This window comes from Ochotona curzoniae, unplaced genomic scaffold, assembly GCF_017591425.1.
Source record: "Ochotona curzoniae isolate NIBS_2020 unplaced genomic scaffold, NIBS_Ocur_1.0 contig_3819, whole genome shotgun sequence".
NCBI classification, from domain to species: Eukaryota; Metazoa; Chordata; class Mammalia; order Lagomorpha; family Ochotonidae; genus Ochotona; species Ochotona curzoniae.
This window is the reverse complement of record NW_024466004.1, coordinates 30,878,281-30,899,577: the sequence shown is the minus strand read 5'-3', so window position 1 is coordinate 30,899,577 and position 21,297 is coordinate 30,878,281. Positions and strand designations below refer to the sequence as shown.

The following is a 21,297-nucleotide window of genomic DNA, read 5'->3' as shown; positions in this document are numbered from 1 at the left end:
CCCATGGAAAGATTCTATGTGACTTTTTGATAAATTAACATCCAAATGCCCAATGTGTCTGCAGAGTTCACAGGAAATCAAGATCTCTTCAGCCCTCAATGGTCAGAATTTTTTTATTATTACTTTTAAATTATTAGAAAGAGGAGCTCTTCCATCTGTTGCTCATCTTGCAAATACCCTCCACTGACGGAACTGGGCCATGCTGAATCCAGGAAACTGGAACTCTACCCAGTTTTCCCATATGTATGGCAGGGACTCAAGTTATTGATTCATTGTCTGCTGCCTCCCCAAGGCACTGGTCCAAAGCCAGATGAGAAGTAGCGTGCTTGGGTCAGGAACCAGGCTAGGAAGTAGCTGTATTAGCAGTGATTTAACTGTTCCCTGGAGAACTATTTTACATGAACCAAGGGGTATCAGTTAAAAGTCAAAAATGCTTGTGTGAATGTGCATTGTGTTAGAGGTGGTAGGCAATTATTTTTGCTGGAAATGGGAACAGGGATTTGCTCAAGAGCATAACATGTGCTATCTGAGAAATTTGGAAGTCAAGGCATGGAAGCAAAACTAAAATTGGTCAAACAAGTTAAAATCAGATTAAGGAGAGTATTGCCAGACAAAAAAATTTGTATGATTTTTTGGGGGTCGGCATTGTGGCACAGGTTAACCTGCTATCTGCAATAGCAGTCCAAATGGGAACCAGTTTGATTGTCAGCTGTCCTATTCCCAGTTCAGCTCCCTGATAAGGCACCTGGGAAAACAGTCAAAGAGGTCCCAAATACTTGGGCCACTCAACTCATGGCAAGTCAGATGAAGCTCAATGTTTCAGCCTGACCCAGCACTGGCCATTGTGGCCATTTGGAAAGTAAAATTATAGATGGAATATCTGTCTTCTTATAGCTTTGCATTTCAAATAAATGAAATCTCTTTTTTAAAAATTAAGGAAAGAGTTAGGGACACAGAGAAAGATGTCTTCCATCTACTGATTCAGTCCCCACGTGGTCCCAGCAGTCAAGCTGGGCCATGCGAAAGCAGGAACTGCATAGAGATGTCCTGCCTGTGCTTCAGGGTCAGAGCACTTGTGGCATCTTCCACAGCTTTCCCAGGTACATTAGCAAGGAGCTTGGTTGGAAGGGATCTACCTAGAACTTCAACTATAATCCGATATATGTGTCAGTTGAACAAGCACTGCAGGCAGCAGCTTAACTCACTGTGCCATTACACCAGTTCCAAAAATTCAGGTTTTATTTCATAGATGATAGGGAGTCTCCAAAATTGCCATGGGAAAGGAATGGAAAATTTGCATTTTAATATTTTAATAAGTGTAGGCAGTAAACATAACACTCCACCCAGTGGCTGGGGAGAGAATCGGGCATAAAGAGATGTTGATTAAAGAATGCACCAATTCAGTTGCACAAAAGGAATAAACTCTTGATTTATTGCACAAGAAATAAGTTGTATGGTTCAGAACTTCTGAAACGTTTTAAATGCTTTCACCCCAAAAAACATGTTTGTATAGTGAGGACTATACTAGTCTGATTTAAACACCCCACATTGTAATCATGTATCAAACACTCAGCACCCCAAAAATACACTCAATTATTTATCAGTCAAATTTAATTATGGGCCCAGCACAGTAGCCTAGTGGCTAAAATCCTCACCTTGCATGCACTAGGATACCATATCAGTGCCAGTTCATATCCTGGCTGCTCTACTTCCTATCCAGCTCCCTGCTTGTGGTCTTGGGAAGCAGTAGAAGATGGCTCAAAGCCGTGGGAACCTGCACCTGCATTGGAGACCCGGCTCCTGGCTTCAGATTGGTTCAGCTCCAGGCATTGGACCATTTGGGGAATGAACTAGCAGATGGAAAATCTTTGTTTCTCCTCTCCGTAATTCTGACTTTGCAGTAAAAAAATTTTTAAAAAATGTTTCATTAAAAAATAAAATACAAATAAATCCAATAGCTGAGAGTAACTTCTAGCTTATACCTTTAAATAATTCATTCACGTATTTTGTATAAACCTGAAACTTGCCTAAATAGTAAGCTTCTGGAGAATAATTCTGTATACTACTGTTTTACCATCCCATAGATGTATCACTGTGCTATACCCACACAGATTAATATGTTTTTGGAGTGAACAAGTGAAAATCATTTTTAATAATCTCTATAGCCTACTATATGTGAATCCACATTCTCCACGTGCCCTACTCAAATTAGATGTCACTACTATTCAGTTATGGAAGCTATATTTTAACAAAAATGAAAGAAAATACACCCCCCGACCTCCATGACAATATCACTGGTTATTCTTTCAATTTCCTTAACTTGGATTTTATTATGAGACAACATATGTAACCAGAGACATGTAATTTTAAGTAAGCATCTCTAACTTTGAGAAAGCTATACCAACCTCAGTAGCATCTGAGAATACAAAGTTTAAAACCCATCAAACTCCATTTTGGAAACACAGCTCAGGGTCTAATCTGTGCCCTGAGAGCTCATGTGAATTCTGAGCAGTGAAAGGCTCCTGGTCATTCCCAAACCAGAGGACAAGGAGAGGATTGCTTGCCCATTGCCATCAGGCCACCACCAGATACTTAGGTCCGCCTCCAAGGCTGGCTAATTATGCCATTCTTGAGAGAATCGTCAAATGCTCTCCTGGCTTGATAGTACTTTCTAGTGGGTTTCAATGTGAAGTTCAACCAACCATCATAAAGCCAGTCCAGACTCTTCTAGGAAGCATTATTTCAGCACTCAGATGTTTTGTCTAATTCAATCAAATCCTGAACAAGTATTTCTAGAGTCAAACAATGATGTGATAGAATCTTGATGCACCAGTGAGGGAAGGGGCAAGACAGAGGAGAGTGAGAAAGAAGCACATAAAAGTTTGAACCATTCGAGTATGGAGGTGTGTAAATAATTTCAGGAAGACCCATCACAAAATGACAGTATTTAAGGACTTTAAATAGTTAACTCATACTGCTAAATTGTTTCCCATTGAAATTCAGAGACCACCACACATAAAAGGGTCTTTGTCCTAAAAGCACTTGAACCTTGTTGATGTACTCTGAGATAAAACACATGTATGTTATAATTATCCCATTTACTTATGGGATAAACTAATGGAATTCCTGGGTTTTTTGTTTTATTTTCAATCAGGAAAGAGAAACATGGAGACATAATGTCTCCAAGGACCTACTGGAGAAAGTGGAGTTTAGCATCTCTCTGGCTAACCAGAAGTTCAAGACAGAGCTCTCTGACTCCCAGTCGCCATACTACCAGGAGGTAGCAGTCAAGTCACAACTTCAGGTAAGTAGAGACAGCCTGCACAAACACATCCCAAGTCACAATTCAAAACCCAGTAGTCAATGGACCGTAAGCTCCACTTCTTCTAATGAGGCATTTCTTTATGTATTTATTTAAAAGGTGGAGAGATATACCCCACACTGGTTTACTTCTGAACTGTCTACCTAGGACTGAGCCAGGCTAAAGCCAGGTGACTAGAATTCACTACACATCTCCCATATGAGTAGCAGGGATATTAGTACTTGAGCCATCAGGAGCTGCCTCCCTGGGCACACATTAGTATGAAGCTGGAATCTGAGAAGAGTCGGGGCACGGACCCAGGCACTCCAATATGGATTGCAGGTATCCCAAGTAATGTCTTAACTATGAACTAAACAGCTGTCTCCAGGCATTCATTATTTTAGCCAGAAAGAATACAAGAGGCACAAAGGTAAAAAAAAACAATAAAAAATAAAAATAGTCACACAACTTGATCTCATGGAAAGTTCTCCATTCCGTTTAGATTGTCTTTAAATATAGTTAGGTCTTTAGATTTAACTGAATAGTACTACGCAGGTATTGATGGCTGGTGGTTTCACAAGTATATAACAATTCCTGAATTGAACAACGTATGTTTACATTAGTATGGTATTTCGTATGCTAATCCTACTTTGATGAAGTGAATTAAAGTAATCACATAGACACCAACTATATTACATGCTGGGCTGAAGTACGAATTTTACTTCATAATATTTTGTCTTTACATGGTATCTCCAGTTTTATAGTTAATGAATATAAACCATGACATTTTTCATGGGTAATAGTGTAAGGCAATTATCTTGTACATGTCCTCAATTACTGGATTACCACTTTCCCAAGAATTCTCTTCCATCTATGATAATTATCATATTCTGTTTCTTACTAAATTTAAATGCTCTTCAGTTTCCCAGCTATGATACTCAATATGGCATCTATGAGTCTGTACCTTCTTTTTCGGCTGCACTGATTTCCCATCTTCTTCCTCTAAACGTTAGTTCCTACAACTATGAAGGTACTTCAAAACCATGTGGAAAAATAGAAAATATGTTCATTTCATTGTAAAATATTTTCTAAATTCACTAATTTTCTTTCATAAACCATTTTCCACAAACTTTGTGAAGATCCCCTCATACAAAGGATTTGCAAATTTTCCTTATTTTTCGCCTGCAGATGCACTGCTTTTAACATGGAAAATGTCCTCTACCGATTCTGGTATCACACCTCCCTGCTGCACTCACCTCACCCTAATGGCCGCTGTCCTGAGACTTCTTGCTTGCATGTTTGGGCCCTCTGCTGTATTTTCACCTCCCTTCTGTTTTGTTACCCTCACTACCTGTACAATATAAGCCTCTCCTGTAGAGCTGGAACTCTTTCAATGCCCAGTGTAGAGTGTGGACTTTACCACTCAGAAATTGTTCATAGAAATACAACCGAAGTGCTCCAGGGTTCTATATGGGTGCTGATTCATGTCCCAGGTGCTCCATTTCCCTCCAGCTCCCTGCTTGTGGCCTGGGAAAGCAGTAGAAGATCCCCAAAGCTTTGGGACCCTGCAGCCAGGTAGGAGACCCAGAAGAAGCTGCTGGCTCTGGATCTGCATGGCTCCAGCATTTGACTCCATTTGGGGAGTGAAGCAGTGGATGGAAGGTCTTTCTGTCTATCCCTGCTCTCTGTAAATCTGACCTGCCTCTCCAATAAAAACACATCTTTAAAAAAAAAAACCACAAAAAAAGGAAATACAAGTGAAAATAGAAACTTCCATGAGACTAATTATGAACTATGTCCATGGATAGATTGAATATACATGAATCTTACTCAGGCTAAGAGAACACATGGGCTTTTAGTTACCATACTTAGAGTATATAATACACTTTCTTCTCATTCATAGAGGAAATGAGAATAGTGCTAAATTTTTTAAATTTATTTTTATCAAAAAGATTTACAAGAAGAAGAAAATAATCCTCCATCTGCTGGTTCACTCCCCAAATGGCCACAACTTCCAGAGCAGAACCAATCCAGAGCCAGGAGCTTCATCAGATACTCCATGTGGGTGCAGAGTCCAAAAGCTTTGGCTTATCCCCTGTTGCTTTTCCAGGCAACAAGCAGGGAGCTGGGCTGGAAGTGGAGCAACCAGGACATCTAACAGCACTTATATGGGATCCAAGAGTTTGCATGGGAAGGACCAGCTAACTCAGTCATCACGCCAGGTCCAGCAGTAAAACAATCTTGGCCTCCCACCTCCCCCTGAATTGGCATTCTGCTAATATAGAATTATTTCTTAAAACTTAAAAGAAAAATATTCAATAGACGTATATATGTAGTGGAAGTACTTGACATGAATATCTTGGTAAAATTTTAAAAGCTTCTTGACTTTTTCATTTGTTTCTTTTTAATTTTCAGCAAAGACAATATAATCAGTAATTTCAGTTAGAGCATTGTCCGAGGTTTCATTAACCTGTGATTTTTTAAGCACCTTAAATAATCTGAAATGAAAACACATTTGGATTTGTATATGCCAGAGTCCTGTCCTATTTCTGCCCAGAATGAGCCATGGGAATGTGGAGATTCTTTACTCTCCCTGACCCGTATCCTCTCTTGAAAATTGAGGATGACATCATTGTCCCTTTCCAAGTCTAAATTGCCAAGTAAATAATGGTAGTATTCTTAATCTTGTAAACATAGCACATCTGGTTTATCCTGTAAGTAATAATATTTTTCTTACTTTGTAAATGAAGAAATTAAAACACAAGGAATTGAATCACATTAGATCCAGTAGATCCCATTGAAACCACATCCACTATATCACAGAGCAAGATTCCAGCTCTAGTAGCCTAGCAAACAAGAATCCTTGCTTGAAATCATGATGCTAAACCTACCTAATTTTTCACAAATGATTACCTCTCGGGAAAGACCACCATGTCATCAGGACCTGTCCCTTACGACATGTGAAAGACTCTGGCTAGAAAGGGTACATCTTTCAAGTCTTATTCCAGAGATGCCTCACATCAGTCCTGCTGGTTCCATTGGTACAGCTGCTGATTTCTCCAAGATGGAGCCAGAGACGAAAGCAGAAGTTTACAGCCTGTGACTCCCTTCCAAATTTCCAATCAGGACCCCACCACCACACAGCCCGGTGTCAGCTAAACTATCAGCCCCAACACAGCACAATGCCTGCATTAGCACAGCCATTCGGGCCTAATCAGGAATTAATGGACAGTGCCTTGCAGTAATTTAATTTTCACAATAAACCTAATGAGCAATTTAATACAAATGTCAACAAGAATCGCTTAGTTGTTGTCTGAATGCTTTCTCCTGAGCAAATATTCCCAAGAACTCCACATGCTTGCCTTTTTATAGCCCCGTTAATGTACATTCCAGCAGAATCGGGGAAACCCTTGTGCATTTAGCACTATTAATAAGGTTAACTGGGCACTTAATTAGCAATCTAGTGGTTAGTGCTCCATGATTGGAAAGTCCCCAAGAAGATTATTTAGCCGAATTAACTGAAGGCTTTTGTCATCTCCTCCCTAGAGAGCCCCTGTAGCTTTCTAAACAGTGCTGATTCTTAATCATGCACAGGTTCACAAACAAGGCATGGACACACCAATGAACCCCAGCCACACCAGGGGCATGGGGAAATCTTGAGTAGGGGGACAGCCCACCCCAGCAGTGTTGCCTGTTGCCAATGCTGCAACTGCTATAGGACGTCCCAGGCAATATTGCACTTGATGGACTGTTTTTTTTTTTATGTTTAACCGCACCTCTGGCATCAGACACTAGCTCACCTGCTGCGAAGACTGCAGCTCATATTTAAATGTTAAGCACCTGGTTCTATTCCTGGAACAGGATGACAAATGCTCTGTAGCCCAAAGCTCCTTGTCACAGGATGGCACACCAGACCTGGAACCTGTGCACAGGACATCTCTGCACATGATATTCCTCAATAAGAATGCAGACCAGCCATGTAAACCCATAACCCCTGGTTCTGTTCAGCCCATGAGCTTGCTCCTATCTTCCGTGGGGGCCCCCATCCTGCAGAGTCTTTCTACAACACCTGATGACTTATTCTGCCCTTTCCAGGCTCCAAACAGTGTGGTCACTGGGGAAATAAGAGGAAATCAAGCCCTCAGGAAGCTAGTATCCCAGCAGGAGAGGTAGTGAATAAGCAACACACAGTGCAATAATACCCACTCTAGGCCTAGCTGTGTCTTACAGCAGTTCTAAGGTGTATTTTTCTCCAACTCTGGCTAAGTATATCAAGATTTAGAGGGACTAAGTAATAAACTGAAGCTCACACCGCTAGAAAATAGAATCAGTACTTAAACCAAAGCCCACACAAGCATCTTCTCATCACTTCAGTTCTTATGCGTTCAGGAAATGAAAACTATTTTTAATATTGGCACAAGAAAATAAAATTAGGAAGCAAATCCGTCTGCTTGGGGGAAAAAATGTCAGGATGTACTTCAAAGCTCCACAGAAGTGATTTGGGAATTATCTGTTTCATTGCTCTCTGGTCCTTGGCATGGATGATATATAGGCAGAAGTAATTTTAGATACAATGACAACACAGTGGCACACTGATGAGCTTAGCAAATGAAGAGAAATTCAACTGAAGTAATAATTGCTGAGTCCTTACTATTTGACCATCTGCAAGATGCTGGGAAGGAGGGAGGTAAACTTGAATACACAAGATCTGGTCCCTGAGACCAGTGAAGGATATTGGCATGTATTTCATGGACATTCATGGGGCATTACAGTAATCAGCCCTAAAGTAAAAGCAGAAATAATGGAACTTCTTTTGGGAGACTTAAGAGATCTACAAATTCTTAGTAGGGAAGGTGTTCTGTCTAGCATAGAAATTAGGAGTGGGTAAGAGAAGCACTGAATGAGCAGAAGGTTTCAGATCTTGCATCTTGGCTGAGACAAATTCACATGGGCCTGGAGAAGTAGATGTGTATATTGTATGCAGGGGCTCATGTATCCCTGCATACACGAGTCAGTTTGGTGTCAATAAAGAACACAGTATTGCCTCAGCGGATAACAAAGGCAGGAAGTGCAAATGGTAAGGTATTAGAGGTAGGGCAATAAGGTGAAGACCCAAGAGGCAGCAGAATCAATCCAGATATTTTTACTGAATGACGAGATTGTTAGTTCAGAAAAAAGCTGTAGTCAAACAGATACCTTCTCCATTCTCCTCATCCCCACCAGTACATCTAAAAAAACCTTTCTACACCCCTTCTGCATTCCCATGCACAAAAGCCTACTGCATAGTACGGAAGTGGGGGTAGGAATGGTAAAGCTGCTACTTGGAAGTGAAAGCCATTGCAGGACCCACACCAACAGAAGCTGTTGGGTGCGTGGGTGCTGGAGAAGCCAGGCCTAGCAGTGCCAGGCTTTCCGAAATGGAGAATGATGTATTCTCATAGCCTAGGGGAGAGGCTGGAAGAAAGGCAGATTTGGGAAGAGAAGGATTTTATTTTGGGTTTAGCTACAGGTGAATGTTAGGATATTCTTGTTGGAAACTACTCAAAGCTATGTATTAGGTAATCATGAAACCCATTAAGAACATCAGATCATCCAACAAGAGATGAGAGGGAGGGAAGACTAAGTGTCTATTCATTTGTTCAACCACATCTTTCACCTTGCTCTCCCTTCCAAACTTCACACCTGAGTAACTATCCTACCACCAGGCTTTTCTACCGGAAGGCTATTTGGGGAAGTGCTGGTATGTGTGACAGCATCCCCAGGAGCTAGCACAGAACCTGCCATCAAGCTTAGTAAATCAATAGGAAAGCGGGGGGGCGGGGGGGGGGCAAGGGGACGGCTGAGAACAGGAACTTGCAAACCCCTCAGGTTTACAAAGTGAAAGCAGACATAAGGTAGAGCAAGGAAAACTGAATGAGCAGGGATATGAAGACGAAATCAGGGAATAACAGGGATGTTGTAGAGGAGGAATAGAAAATGCCCTGGATTCAGAGAGCACAGAAGCTAAGTGATGGGATTCCCTCTTGGGGATATCCAGGAAAGAGGCTAGGCTATGTTGGGTAGGTAGTGGTTGAGTACAGCAGTTGTAAAATATCCTGATAGCTGGCCTCTAGAACAAAGTCTTACTTAATCAAAAAAATTTGTTGTCAAGTCAACATGAATCTAAGAACAAACCTATTGCATTAAAATCTGTCCCTGCCATTTTATATAGTTATACTAACAACTTTGAATTTAATACTTTAATGTTACACACATCTTCTATATCATATCTTTTTAGAAAAACAGTTAAAATATTAGTCAGCCATAATTACATAGTCAGGAAATTTTGTACTGCGAGTGAAAATTCTATAGCCAAAAATTTTCTCTAAGCACTACTAACTTATTTCACATTTTACATAAAGTAATAGCTAAAGCCAGTGAAAACTATTAATTATTGCTTGTAAAGAAATAGCAAAAGGCAACCATTTCATAAATAAGTAATAATAGAGTTTGGCTTCCCTTGTTTCAGTTTTCAGTTAGGCGAGATCTGACCCAGCAGAGGGGTTTGTAAATTTCTTTCTCTCCGCAGATGCAAAAGGCATTTAAGAAACTTCCAGGATTCAAAGAAATCCATGTGTTGGGATTTAGGTAAGTAAGAGAATCAGGCTCTTCATTTTTCCATGACTTTCAATCCTCTTCTAAAAACAGTATCAGGAGAAATATAAAGTCCCTTTTCTGCAAATTGTTTGGCTCTGTCAAGTCCTGAAAACTGGATCATTTCAAGTGAAAAAAATTGTTTAATTGTGGCATGAGTCTAGATGATTTTTAAGGGCCAACCCAGGAGCGATAATCTTCCTTCCGGGAGTGGGAAATGTGGTTCTCTATGGAGCACTCATCCACTGTCCTTGGTGATGCTAATCAGCATTGTAGAAAAACACTTCAGTGGAGACAGATCCAGAAACGCAGCAATTAATTGCCTTAGTGGTTTGATTGCTTGCTTTTCTATCAAATACTAGATATCATCGCCATTTTAACAATACATGAACCCCAGGGGGACAGACAAACCCAAGAAAGAGCCGTTTCTGTGGGTAGATTTAGAGATTGAAGCAATGGGGTGAGCAGTGATAAATGGGGATAATATTTCCCAAAACATACCTTTTATATCACTTACACATCTGAACCATAGTAAAGAATTACACCCAAAAGTTATTAAATTAGAATGTTTTTATAAAGCAATGAAATAAAATAATGCCACACTGGCATTTACAATGTCTGATAGAGCTCCCATAACTGACTCAGCAGGACTATATCCACTAGCATCCCAACACCCTAAGGCAAGTTTTACAATTGTTGGCAAGAATTTCTATGTCTTTTTAAAGTCCTCATTGCTCAAAACATCAGTGAGTAGGGTCAGATGATGATTTTTAAATGTGCCACAAGAGAAATGTCAGCTCTGGTCTGAGGGGAATGAGATCCTGCACCCCAAAGGGGATCTGTAAATCAGGGAGCAGACCTCACCAGAGCTCTTCTGGTGCCTTCACTATCATCTTACAGGAAGATGTGCAAAACTCATAAAGAACAGCTTCCAGGGAAGCTTAACCATTTCTTCCAAATCTATCAGATACCACTGATTATTTTATAACTCCAGAGGAAGGCATTTATGGAGAAGCATAAATTATAAAAGATGAAACCCTTAATATTTGCCAAAGCACACTCATTTTTCTTTATTTCAGGATGCTGCTCTGCAGTATTTCGTGTGAAATTAGATTACAGAAAAATTTAAGGTTGATAGGAAAATATTCTGCATAAATGACAAGATCCTCTGGACAAACCACTGTAGTTAAAGAAAAAGTTTTAATTTGGAACTGCAGGAAATGGCGAGAATAGTTTTTAATAGAAGAAAAATGTGCTTCAGCAAAAAAGCAAAATCTCAGGCAATGAAATTTTCCTAGGCAAAAATGTAAAGATATAGCCTTTGGAACTGAATCTATCTTTTGCGATAGAGAAATGGGATATAGCTTCCAAACTAAATCCACATTCAAGAATATGTCTAAAAATATCCTTGCTTGGTTGGCTGACCAAATGGCTTTTTTCAGGCACAAGCAAGTGGTGGCATAGAATATGAGCCCAGGCTTTGAAGGCAGGAAGGCCAGAGTATGAACACTTGCCCTGCCAATTTCCAAGCAATTCCTTCCCTATGTAAGCACATGCCTTTTTCTATGACCTAAGGAGATGATTGTGTTCAACAACATAATAATCTCAATAACGCATGTGAACTACCTGCACAGCACACTGACCCAATTAACAGGTGGCTGTTTCCCATATGCTGCCCCCTGGTGAATAGGACCAATTCCGCAAAGCCTACCGATTAAAGCAATTCAAAAAGTCAGCAGTCAACAAAAAGTGAGTTTCACAGATTAGCCTCAGATAAATTACCTTCAGGAAGAAACTCATCATATAATGCCATTCCGGAGATGAGAAATTCATTTACAAAACACTTCTCACAAACTTCCTGGCACCAACAACATCCAAAATGTAAGATGTGTAGGATATATTTGTACTCTTTAGAAAGCATTTGAGGAAATCAGGAAGTTTAAGAAAAAGACCAAAGTACATATAATCTTTCTGCTAAGGCTCAAATTTTCATCAGAAATATCATGTAATGATGCTTACTTCGCCAGCATCAAATGCCTCTCAAATTTTTTATCTAAATTCTGATACCAGTTTATTTCAAATTCTCCGTAACTGTAGGAACAATGGAGGGGAGGGAGGTTTGGGGTACATAAATTAATATTGCATAGTTAAATAACCATCAAAATTATTTCTCCTTTGCATGTTTACATGTGATGAAATGAAGACCAAAGAAAGAAAGAGATGGGTATGTTGGGCTGTTAAGAAACAGAATATTTTCGCCAAATTTGCATTTATTGTACAAATTTTTACATAGAAATGTTTATGAAAGCCAACGACTTTTTACTGGTTTGCTATTTAGTCATTGCTCAATGATTCAGTAGTAAAAATACCTCTGAAACCAAAACCACTCTGTAGAGTAGTTAAGAAAACATTGACTTGGGCCCGGCAGCATGGCCCAGTGGCTAAAGTCCTCGCCTTGAATGCTCCGGGATCCCATATGGGCGCCGGTTCTAATCCCAGCAGCTCCACTTCCCATCCAGCTCCCTGCTTGTGGCCTGGGAAAGCAGTCGAGGATGGCCCAAAGCCTTGGGACCCTGCACCCGTGTGGGATACCCAGAAGAAGTTCCTGGATCCTGGCTTTGGATCGGCATAGCATCGGCTGTTGCACTCATTTGGGGAGTGAATCATTGGACAGAAGATCTTCCTCCCTGTATATCTGACTTTCCAATAAATAAATCTTTAAGAAAACATTGACTTAAGAAGTTGAAGAGGGTTTTTCAAAATCTAAACCTAACAAGATAAAACTCAAAATCACTTGCTTTCACTGTTTCATAAATGCTATCTGTGATGGCAAGTTGTTTTGTTCATACAGCCAACCTAGGTATGGGATGAAGCCAAGAAGCTCATTTGCTGCTTGGTTCCAAGGCAGGTTTGAATAAAAAGATACAACATAGTAAGCTCGGTAGTGAGAATTGAACTTTGGTTCGTATAACTGACTAGCAAAATAATGAACTGATTGACTGTGTGGTCTAAGAACTGCCAAGAATACATATTATCAGTCCCTGTGGCCTTTAAAATTTTGTATTCTGTGTGGATTTATTGCATAAGCCAAAAGATAAAACCGAATTCCTCAGGACAGGCCTATAAAAAAGCCCCCGTTGAAATTAAGAAATGTGATAATAAAGTTGCTCTGTAATACTTCTCTTCCTCTTTTCTCATACCCAGTTTCTCTCACTGCACTTAAAGATTTTAATTTAAAATACTTAGAAAAACAGAATGTAAGAAGTGGCTGTAAGAACTTTGAAGCCGTGACTCGGTTACCATGTGTGTGGCCTGTGGTCTCACTGTTATGCCCTTCATTACTATTTATCTTTTTTAAAGATTTGCCCATTTATTGGAGAGTCAGAATTAGAGCAAGCAGGAGAGGGCAGATCTCCCATCCTCTCTTTCACTCCAGTGTCTGCCACAGCCAGGGCTGAGCCAGGCAGAACCCAGGAGCTCCAGCAGGACTTCCCATGTGGGTGGCAGAGGCCCAACCACCTGGGCCATCTTCTATTGCCTTCTCCAGGCCACATCCTACTGCTTTCCCCAGGCCATTAGCAGGGATTTGGAAGTAGGGCAACCAGAACACAAACCAGTGCACATTTGATGCACCGGTGCCAATTTTACCTGCTATGCCACAATATTTGGCTCACATTTCTACTTCATAGGTCTTCCTACTAGAGGCTTTTTGTAGAAAAAAGGGCAACTCATTTTGTGACTGGCACTGACCGACTCAAAAGATCACTAAACAATGAACATTTGGCAGTATTTTAACTTTAGGTCTTTCTCAAAAAGTATCTATGATCACTTTTAGAGGTCTTTCAGATTGGATCTAATCACTGTGCTGGCATTTTACTTTAGAACAAAAGTATACATAATTTTGTCAAGTTTCTGGCTAGCATTGAAATGTTTCAAAGAGAGATATCCCTTCAAATGCTATCAGGGAAGATGCTAAGGCTGTCCTGAGGCTTTGGAACAACATAGTGAAACTCTTCACACGGCGCTAACAATGTCTTTGGGTGGGATGTGTCCTTGCTGCCTACAGTTCAAGCTCCACTCAGATACAACTCATGGCCATCTTTAAGAAAGACAGCACAGAGGCTAAAAGCCCTGTAAATCATTTCCAGTCAATTGATTCTAACACACTTGAAAGTGGAATCCATCATGGAACCAAAGACGACCACAAGCAACCAGAAATCTCTCTCACAGCCACGGACCTTCAAGTGCTCATCAGCAGAGTCCTAGAGGAAGACCAGTCCTTGGATGTGAGGACAATCCAGTTCACTGATGGTCAGTTGGTGATTTCATCATTGAGTTTATCAGACTGGCAGACAGTATATGAATGCACGGTGAAAGTTGGCATTCTAACAGACTTGCTAAAAATCATTACTGAGAGGGACATCATGTACAGTACAATTTGTCTTTTCAGTCCTTCCTTTGTATTATTTGATGAGTTTTTGATGACCAGTTAGACCACTGAGAGCTCTAGGAGAGAAAAGTCAGTTTAGTCCAGTCAACCTTGATGAGCCAGGGCAATATAGCCAGAAAGAGCTCCTGAATAGTTTCATTCCCTCAGCTAGTAAATCCATCAGTCTTCTGCCACCTTAACTGAGGAGAGTTTGCAAAAGGGTTTGTAAGGGTTTGCTTGTTTTTACCCCTAGGCCTGACACATCGCCAGATAGTCTATTACAGAGGACAGGAGGCTTTGATGTATAGAATATACTTTCCTGGAGCAGAAAGTAGCAATGAGACATGAGAAATGTGGATCTAAAGAAATTAACAGGATGTCAAGCCAACTTGGGAATCTCAAGGGTGCCTGGAGACCCTCGGGACCTGGAATTCTTTAGTTGGCACAATAAGTGACAAGGTAGAGGAAATGTTTTAGTGCAACATGGCATGAAATTGCCACCTTCTAATTCTGTGTCTTTTTCAGTTTTTTATTTAACGTAAGAACAGATTTTGTGCAATCTATAGTTATAGTTTCAGACAATGACCACAGTTCAAAGTCTTAACTCTAGGAAGCATCCCAAAGTTCCCTTGAAACAGGCAATATCCAGGGTAAGGGAAGATCCTGGATAGGGAAAGATCAGCATTAGACTCATCTCAGCCTGCATTGCTGGGACTCCTGTGGTTTTCTGAAACTCAGGCTTTAGTATGCAAGTGGACCTCACAAATGGTGTTTGGCTGTAATATTTAAGTTACATTAGTCATATTTGTCAGCCTGCCATATTTTTATTCCCACTGGCCTAACCTATTGGCCCGACTGCCTGGTCTAAAACTAACAGTGAACACCCTGAGAAATTCATCGAAAAAAACTACTCATACCATAAATACACACAAAATAAACCCTAGCCTTTTATCGTGTTGCTCAGATGAACGGCTATTAGTTTGCATGATGCTTATGATTTGTTGTACAACCTTTTAATAACTGATTGGTTAATCATATTCTATTGCCTCAACTCTAAAAGAAAATCAGAGAAACATTGAAGTCTTTTGATTTTTTTTACCCACAGAAGCTGTTGAGTCACTACCAAACCTTGATAGGGACACCGAATTAGGGCTTCCAACATCTTTTACTGATGTCACAATGGTGAGTGATTTTGTTGCAGTTTTGTTCTTCTAAGAGAAAGCCTGAAAACATTCCATCCCTCCCCTCGTCCCCTGCCACACACACACACAAGTTAGTTCAAGGACTAAACAGCAAAATCCCCATTTGTGGTGCTAATTATAATTCTTTTCTATATTTCACAGGGAGTAGTTTGTTAACCCACTTCCAGTATCAGTATTAATAAAACATAATGCTACTTGAACTTCAAATATCTTAAAATTCAAAGTTTCCTTCAATTTAGTTCAGTCTTTGTTTCAATTAGTCAGAATGTGCTCAATTTTTGATAAAGCAAATACATTTTCATGACCTGAAGAAAGTAATTAAAGCAGAATATATTAACTCTAACTTTCAGAAATACAAACACTTCATAATTTTTTAGGTTTTGCACTTTTGCCTATATACTTATTCATGGAAATTTGGCAAGTAAAAATGTGTTTTTAAAAGAAAAAAATATAAATTCAGGTAGTAAAATTGATATTTAAGCGTATATTCATTTAGATTAAACCATAAATTGTCACACATGATTGACACATGTGCAGAACATTATTTAGGCAGACTGAACAACCAATGCAGCTAACTGTATTTTATCACTGTTATCATTGCATTTTACTAATTCCTGTCATCTTTCCAGGACATAATTCTACAAAGAACATTCCTCCATGGTACATCTAAGTCAACTACCAAAATCTTTACTTAAATTCAAATGAAATGGAAAATATATGCAGCAAATCCTTGTATCTGTTCTCAAAATTCATTCTTTCTAAATTCATTCTTCAGGATGCTACCTTGAGTCCAGAACTTTCTCTTGGTGTACCTGTGCTGGAGACCATGGATACAACAGAGCATGGTCTGTCTGGTGAGTTCCCCCACCTCAAGTCAAACTTAGTAACAATGCTTTGAGGAATCTGTCCCTGATACTGTCTCAGACACAGTGACAAGTCCTTCTCAGTCCACCACAAGGTTTGTTCTCAATTTCCAATTGAGTTGTTCACTGAGCCACCCTCTAAGGACGAGGGCACCCCACACTCCTCCCCTTGGCTATAATATCCAGCAACACAGTGAACACTGACAACCCTTTCCTGATGAATGTGGTGAAAGAAGTTAAAATGAAAGCAAAACTAATCATTGCCCACCCAGAACAACCTCCTCTGGGCAATCAAAGCGAGTACACCAGGAAATAAGTCCAGTGAGAGTGTTATTAAATTGGTATTAAATGCTCACTGAATTTTTGCAACTATAGTATCAAAGTCTTATCACAATGTCACAATTTCAAGCAGATTAATGAAAATATATTTATGAGAATATTTTTTGTATTTGCAAAATTGCTTTAGTAATCACATTTTTTGTATTTGCAAAATTGCTTTAGTAATCACATTTTTTGTTGTTGCTAAGATTTATTTACTTATTGGAAAATCAGTTATACAGAGAGGAGAAGAGACAGAGAGGAAGATCTTCTGTCCAATGATTTCACTCTCCAAGTGAGCACAAAGGCCGATGCTATGCCGATCCAAAGCCAGGATCCCAGAACTTCTTCTGGGTATCCCACATGGGTGCAGGGTCCCAAGGACCTGGGCCATCCTTGACTGCTTTCCCAGGACACAAGCAGGGAGCTGGATGGGATGTGGAGCTGCCAGGATTAGAACCAGCGCCCATATGGGATCCCGGAGCATTCAAGGTGAGGACTTTAGCCACTGGGCCATGCTGCCGGGCCTACTAATCACATTTGTATGTATTATTTCCATTTGTAAGTATAGAACGGAACAGTAAATCAGAGATAATTTACTTAAACCACTGTTCAAACATGAGATAACCAAGACTAGAGATACAAAACAACTTACCCAAGCTCACACCATAGTTAGTCTCAGAACTAGAACCACAAGCTAACTATTTTAATTACATGTTCTAAGCTTACAAGGTTAACAAAAGTTCCAGGTGAGTTCCTATTGATCAGCAAGTTAATTTCCATCTTTTTTCTACTGAGTGTTTCTGCTGTTTGGCTTTTATTGAACACTCCCTTCTTGAAATGTCGCTTGGCTTCTATACAATGACTCCTGGATTTTAAGATTTGGTTCATTTATTTTTGAAAGGCGGATTATAGAGAGGGCTGAGAAACAGGCAAGGCTTCCATCCAATGGCCACTTCCCGTGTGGCCACAATCATCAAGGTTAGTCCAAGCCAAAGCTGGGATCCTAGAACTCCCTCCAGGTTTCCATGTGGGTACAAGGGCCCAAGCATTGCTTTCCCAGGCTGCTTAGAAAGGTAGATCACAAGTGAATCAACCATGACTCAAACTGGCGCCCATACACGGTGCCAGCACTTGATGCTGCAGCTTAACTTTGCCACAACCCTGGCAACCAACTCCTTATTATGTTACCAACAACTCCTCAATCTCATAACTTGGGTTTATTACTAGATTTTTAAATTTTTAATTAAAATTCTACTCATTCTTTAAAAAAAGACTTGCTTGTGATACAGAAATGCATTGAATAAGTTATATTTCATAGACCTGAAAGGAAATACAATAGAATATAAAACAAAGATTGCTTTTGGTGTGATAGAAATGTTTTGGCACTAATTAGTTACAGTAGTTACACAAAATCATATTACTTTCCAGTGAATCATTCATCCATAATACAATTTATGTTGTGAATTTCACAATTTTTAAATCAGATGCTAATGTAGAAAAAATTAGAATTTAGCATTATGAAGTTCTATCAATGTTTTAAGGGGTTTATGAGTCTGAGTTTCTTAGCTGTGTGAAGAATAACACACAGTCACATAATGTAGATCTTCATGATCAAACCCTGACGGTTCTCAAAAGCAGCGTTGTCACCAGGATAAACCTTGTCCTGTCCACATCCACCTCCCTACTATGTAGAAGTAGTACCAGGGGTTTCCTTGACAGATTTCACTGGGAATGAGCAAATGTCAAAAGCCCACTTCATCACAGCAGCTGTAGGGGCAGCAAGGTTCTGACAGCATTCCTTATTCCAGGAAGAAATGGATGTGCTGCATGACCTTCCACTAAGTCCCTGTAAGGAAACACCCGCACAGCCAGTCTTTGGTTGGTATTGAACAGGAGCAGGGGATTCCTGCCTCGGGCCTAGAGTGTAAATATTCCAGACAAGACCACAGCTTCTCTCCCTCATAAAATGATTCCGAGATTCTCCCATGCACTTAATGAAAATTAAGTCTCCAAAGTTCTGCACCATGACATTATCAAGATAATTTTAGCCTGGAAGAATTTTAAGTTTAGTGTCACCAAACGCCTACTAAGCCATTAAAATCTCAGTAGGGAAGTCATGAAAATCTTTCCACATATGTGGTTTAATTTAGTAGCTAATTCTGAGTTGAAGTACTTGCAAACTAAGCCTCTAGAACACAAAATGAATTTGTATGTCAGAATTATGAGTTCTGGTAGGAATATTTCTTCAGGAGTGGATTCCAAGTTATTGTTTCTTAAAGAGCCAGTTACCTCATGAAATTACTCCTAGTTTATAAAAATAAGGATTGTAGCCATGTGGAGAAACTGACATTCTGTCCTCCACAAAACATACATCCAAACTTATTCTAAGTAGCATCAAATCACTAGGGCAAAAATGTCTTATGGTGCTGTGTGTGTAGTTGACAGACATTTCTGGTTTCACTCATTCAAATGATCATCTAACGAATCAGACAATCTCTTCTGTGTTCTCCCTTCCAAATTACAGCACTTTTTCCACTTATAAGATATTCTACTTAACACAAGTCCAATATTTAACATTTTTTATTTGAACGATTAAATTTAGAGAGTAGGGGGAGAGAAAGAAATTTTCCTTCTGCTGACATTCCTCACATGGATGTGCCAGGCCTCTGCCATTCTATAATCAGAAGTAAGAAATTTCATCATAAAGTCCTACATAAATGACAAGGACTCAAGTTCCTGGGCCATCCACTGCCTCCCAAATACATTAGCAGGAGGCTGGATCAAAAGCAGAGCAGCTGGGTCTTAAACTGGTACTCTGATATGGGATGCCAGCATCACAACCCAACAGCTTAACCTGCTGGATTAGAGTGCCAACTCCAAGTCGAATCTTAATGAAGAAGCCAAATGCAGGTGGAGCTATTCTCCTTGATATTGACTTATTCCCTAGATGTGTTAAAATCAGCATATATGTCCATGTTTCCTAATCTCACCTTTTGATGACAGCAAAGCTGAGGTATCAGTGAGATATTTTAGCAGAATGCATCCAATGTAGAAATCTAATGCTAGCATCATGCCAGGATATTGCGCTCCCCAGAAAATCATCAGAATCTGACATCAATGCAAACACATAAAAGCTGTTTATTCAAAACTAGCCTAGGCTCCCAGCCCAGCATAGCAGCCACCCCTGTGGCGGCCACTGCCACCACCAAGGTGGCTGAAGCAGGAAAAACTGCAGCAGAAGGGGCAGAAGAAGGTCCAAAAAAAGACAGTGATTCAACAGCACAGGGTTCTGATACACTTCAGGCCAATTCCACACAATTATACAGCCATGATTGGTCAGTTTAACTGTTAACTCTCAAAAAGAGCAAGTTGGCAGGCTTCTATTGGTTAGTTTGAAGCAAGCACCTTTCAAAAAGCACAGCTGATGGGATATAGGGCAATGGGTCTTATCTCACACAGGGGCCCACTTCCTGAGGAGTGCTCTGCCTACGTGACCTATCAGGTGTGCTGCCAGGTGTCATGTAGACTTTCAGGCCTGGAGTTTATACAACACCCAGCCAAGCAAGTAAAGCAGAAATCACAGAAGCAGAAAACACGTAGGTTCTTCACTAGCATTCTTTGAACTGAGACAGTATTGCGTCTCTACTCACTGCTGTAGCATATCTAGCCAGATACCTGACATGTGCTAGGCAGGAAATTATGTTACGCAAGTTGAAGGAGTGAATCTGTAGTAAGTTACTCCCATGGAGGAGTTGATGAAAATAATTTCCTTTTTAAAATGTCTATGAAGAAGCTCAGAGCCAAATGAACAGTCCAGTTTTTTGTTTGCTATGAATTCTATGAATTTCTGCAATGGACTCACCATTAAAATATCCCATCCATTGTCATGGTCTGTGCCTTACATAAGTTTTTCTCGTGTCTGTGACACCTTTCCTGTCTCTTGTTCTGATGACCCCCAACTCCTATTTTAAGTTCCCATTACCATGCTGCCACCTCTGAAGCATTCTCCAGATTCCCCTCAGAAATTATTCAAAATTAGTGTTTTTTCCCTAAACCACAGCATCTATGCCCATGTGCAAAATTTGCCACCCAGTAGCAAAGTTATTTTTCTGTCGATTTGTGATTCCTCCAGCACTGAATTCCTGAAATGAAAGGCTGCATTGTTGCTGTTTCTTTTTTTTTATTTTAAGATTCCTATTCTATGTCTGGCAAATGTTTACTGTTTCATAACTCTGTCACTGCTGTCTTTTTTGGGTCAATCAGTATGTTTCATCTCTAACACCTGGAGGGTGGGCCCACTCAACTCCAGATAGCCTGCCCTGCAAGGCACCACTCCTTGTTTGGTAAATACTTTGTCAAATGAAAATGGTGAAGAACTTTAATCAACTCCACCTCATGTGATAGAATGACTACCACACTGATTTATGTAAATGTAGGCATAAAGTAGAAGAAACTTGCTGTAAGACACTCTCCTAGCCAAAAAAAATAATAATAATAATAATTTACATATCCTACATTTCAATCAGGAAGGCTAGGCAAAGATGCTAT

The 21,297-nt window shown here is 40.0% G+C and overlaps 1 protein-coding gene across 1 annotated transcript in view; it reads left to right on the top strand.

Moving 5' to 3' along the window:
* Positions 1-21,297, top strand: part of IMPG1 (interphotoreceptor matrix proteoglycan 1) — a 98,129-nt gene that overhangs the window by 18,776 nt on the left and 58,056 nt on the right. The window contains exons 7-12 of the mRNA XM_040983159.1: positions 3,155-3,304; positions 9,870-9,928; positions 12,138-12,158; positions 14,001-14,365; positions 15,469-15,545; positions 16,341-16,419. Of these exons, the coding sequence (XP_040839093.1) occupies positions 3,155-3,304; positions 9,870-9,928; positions 12,138-12,158; positions 14,001-14,365; positions 15,469-15,545; positions 16,341-16,419 (751 nt within the window). The remainder of the gene's footprint in view (positions 1-3,154; positions 3,305-9,869; positions 9,929-12,137; positions 12,159-14,000; positions 14,366-15,468; positions 15,546-16,340; positions 16,420-21,297) is intronic.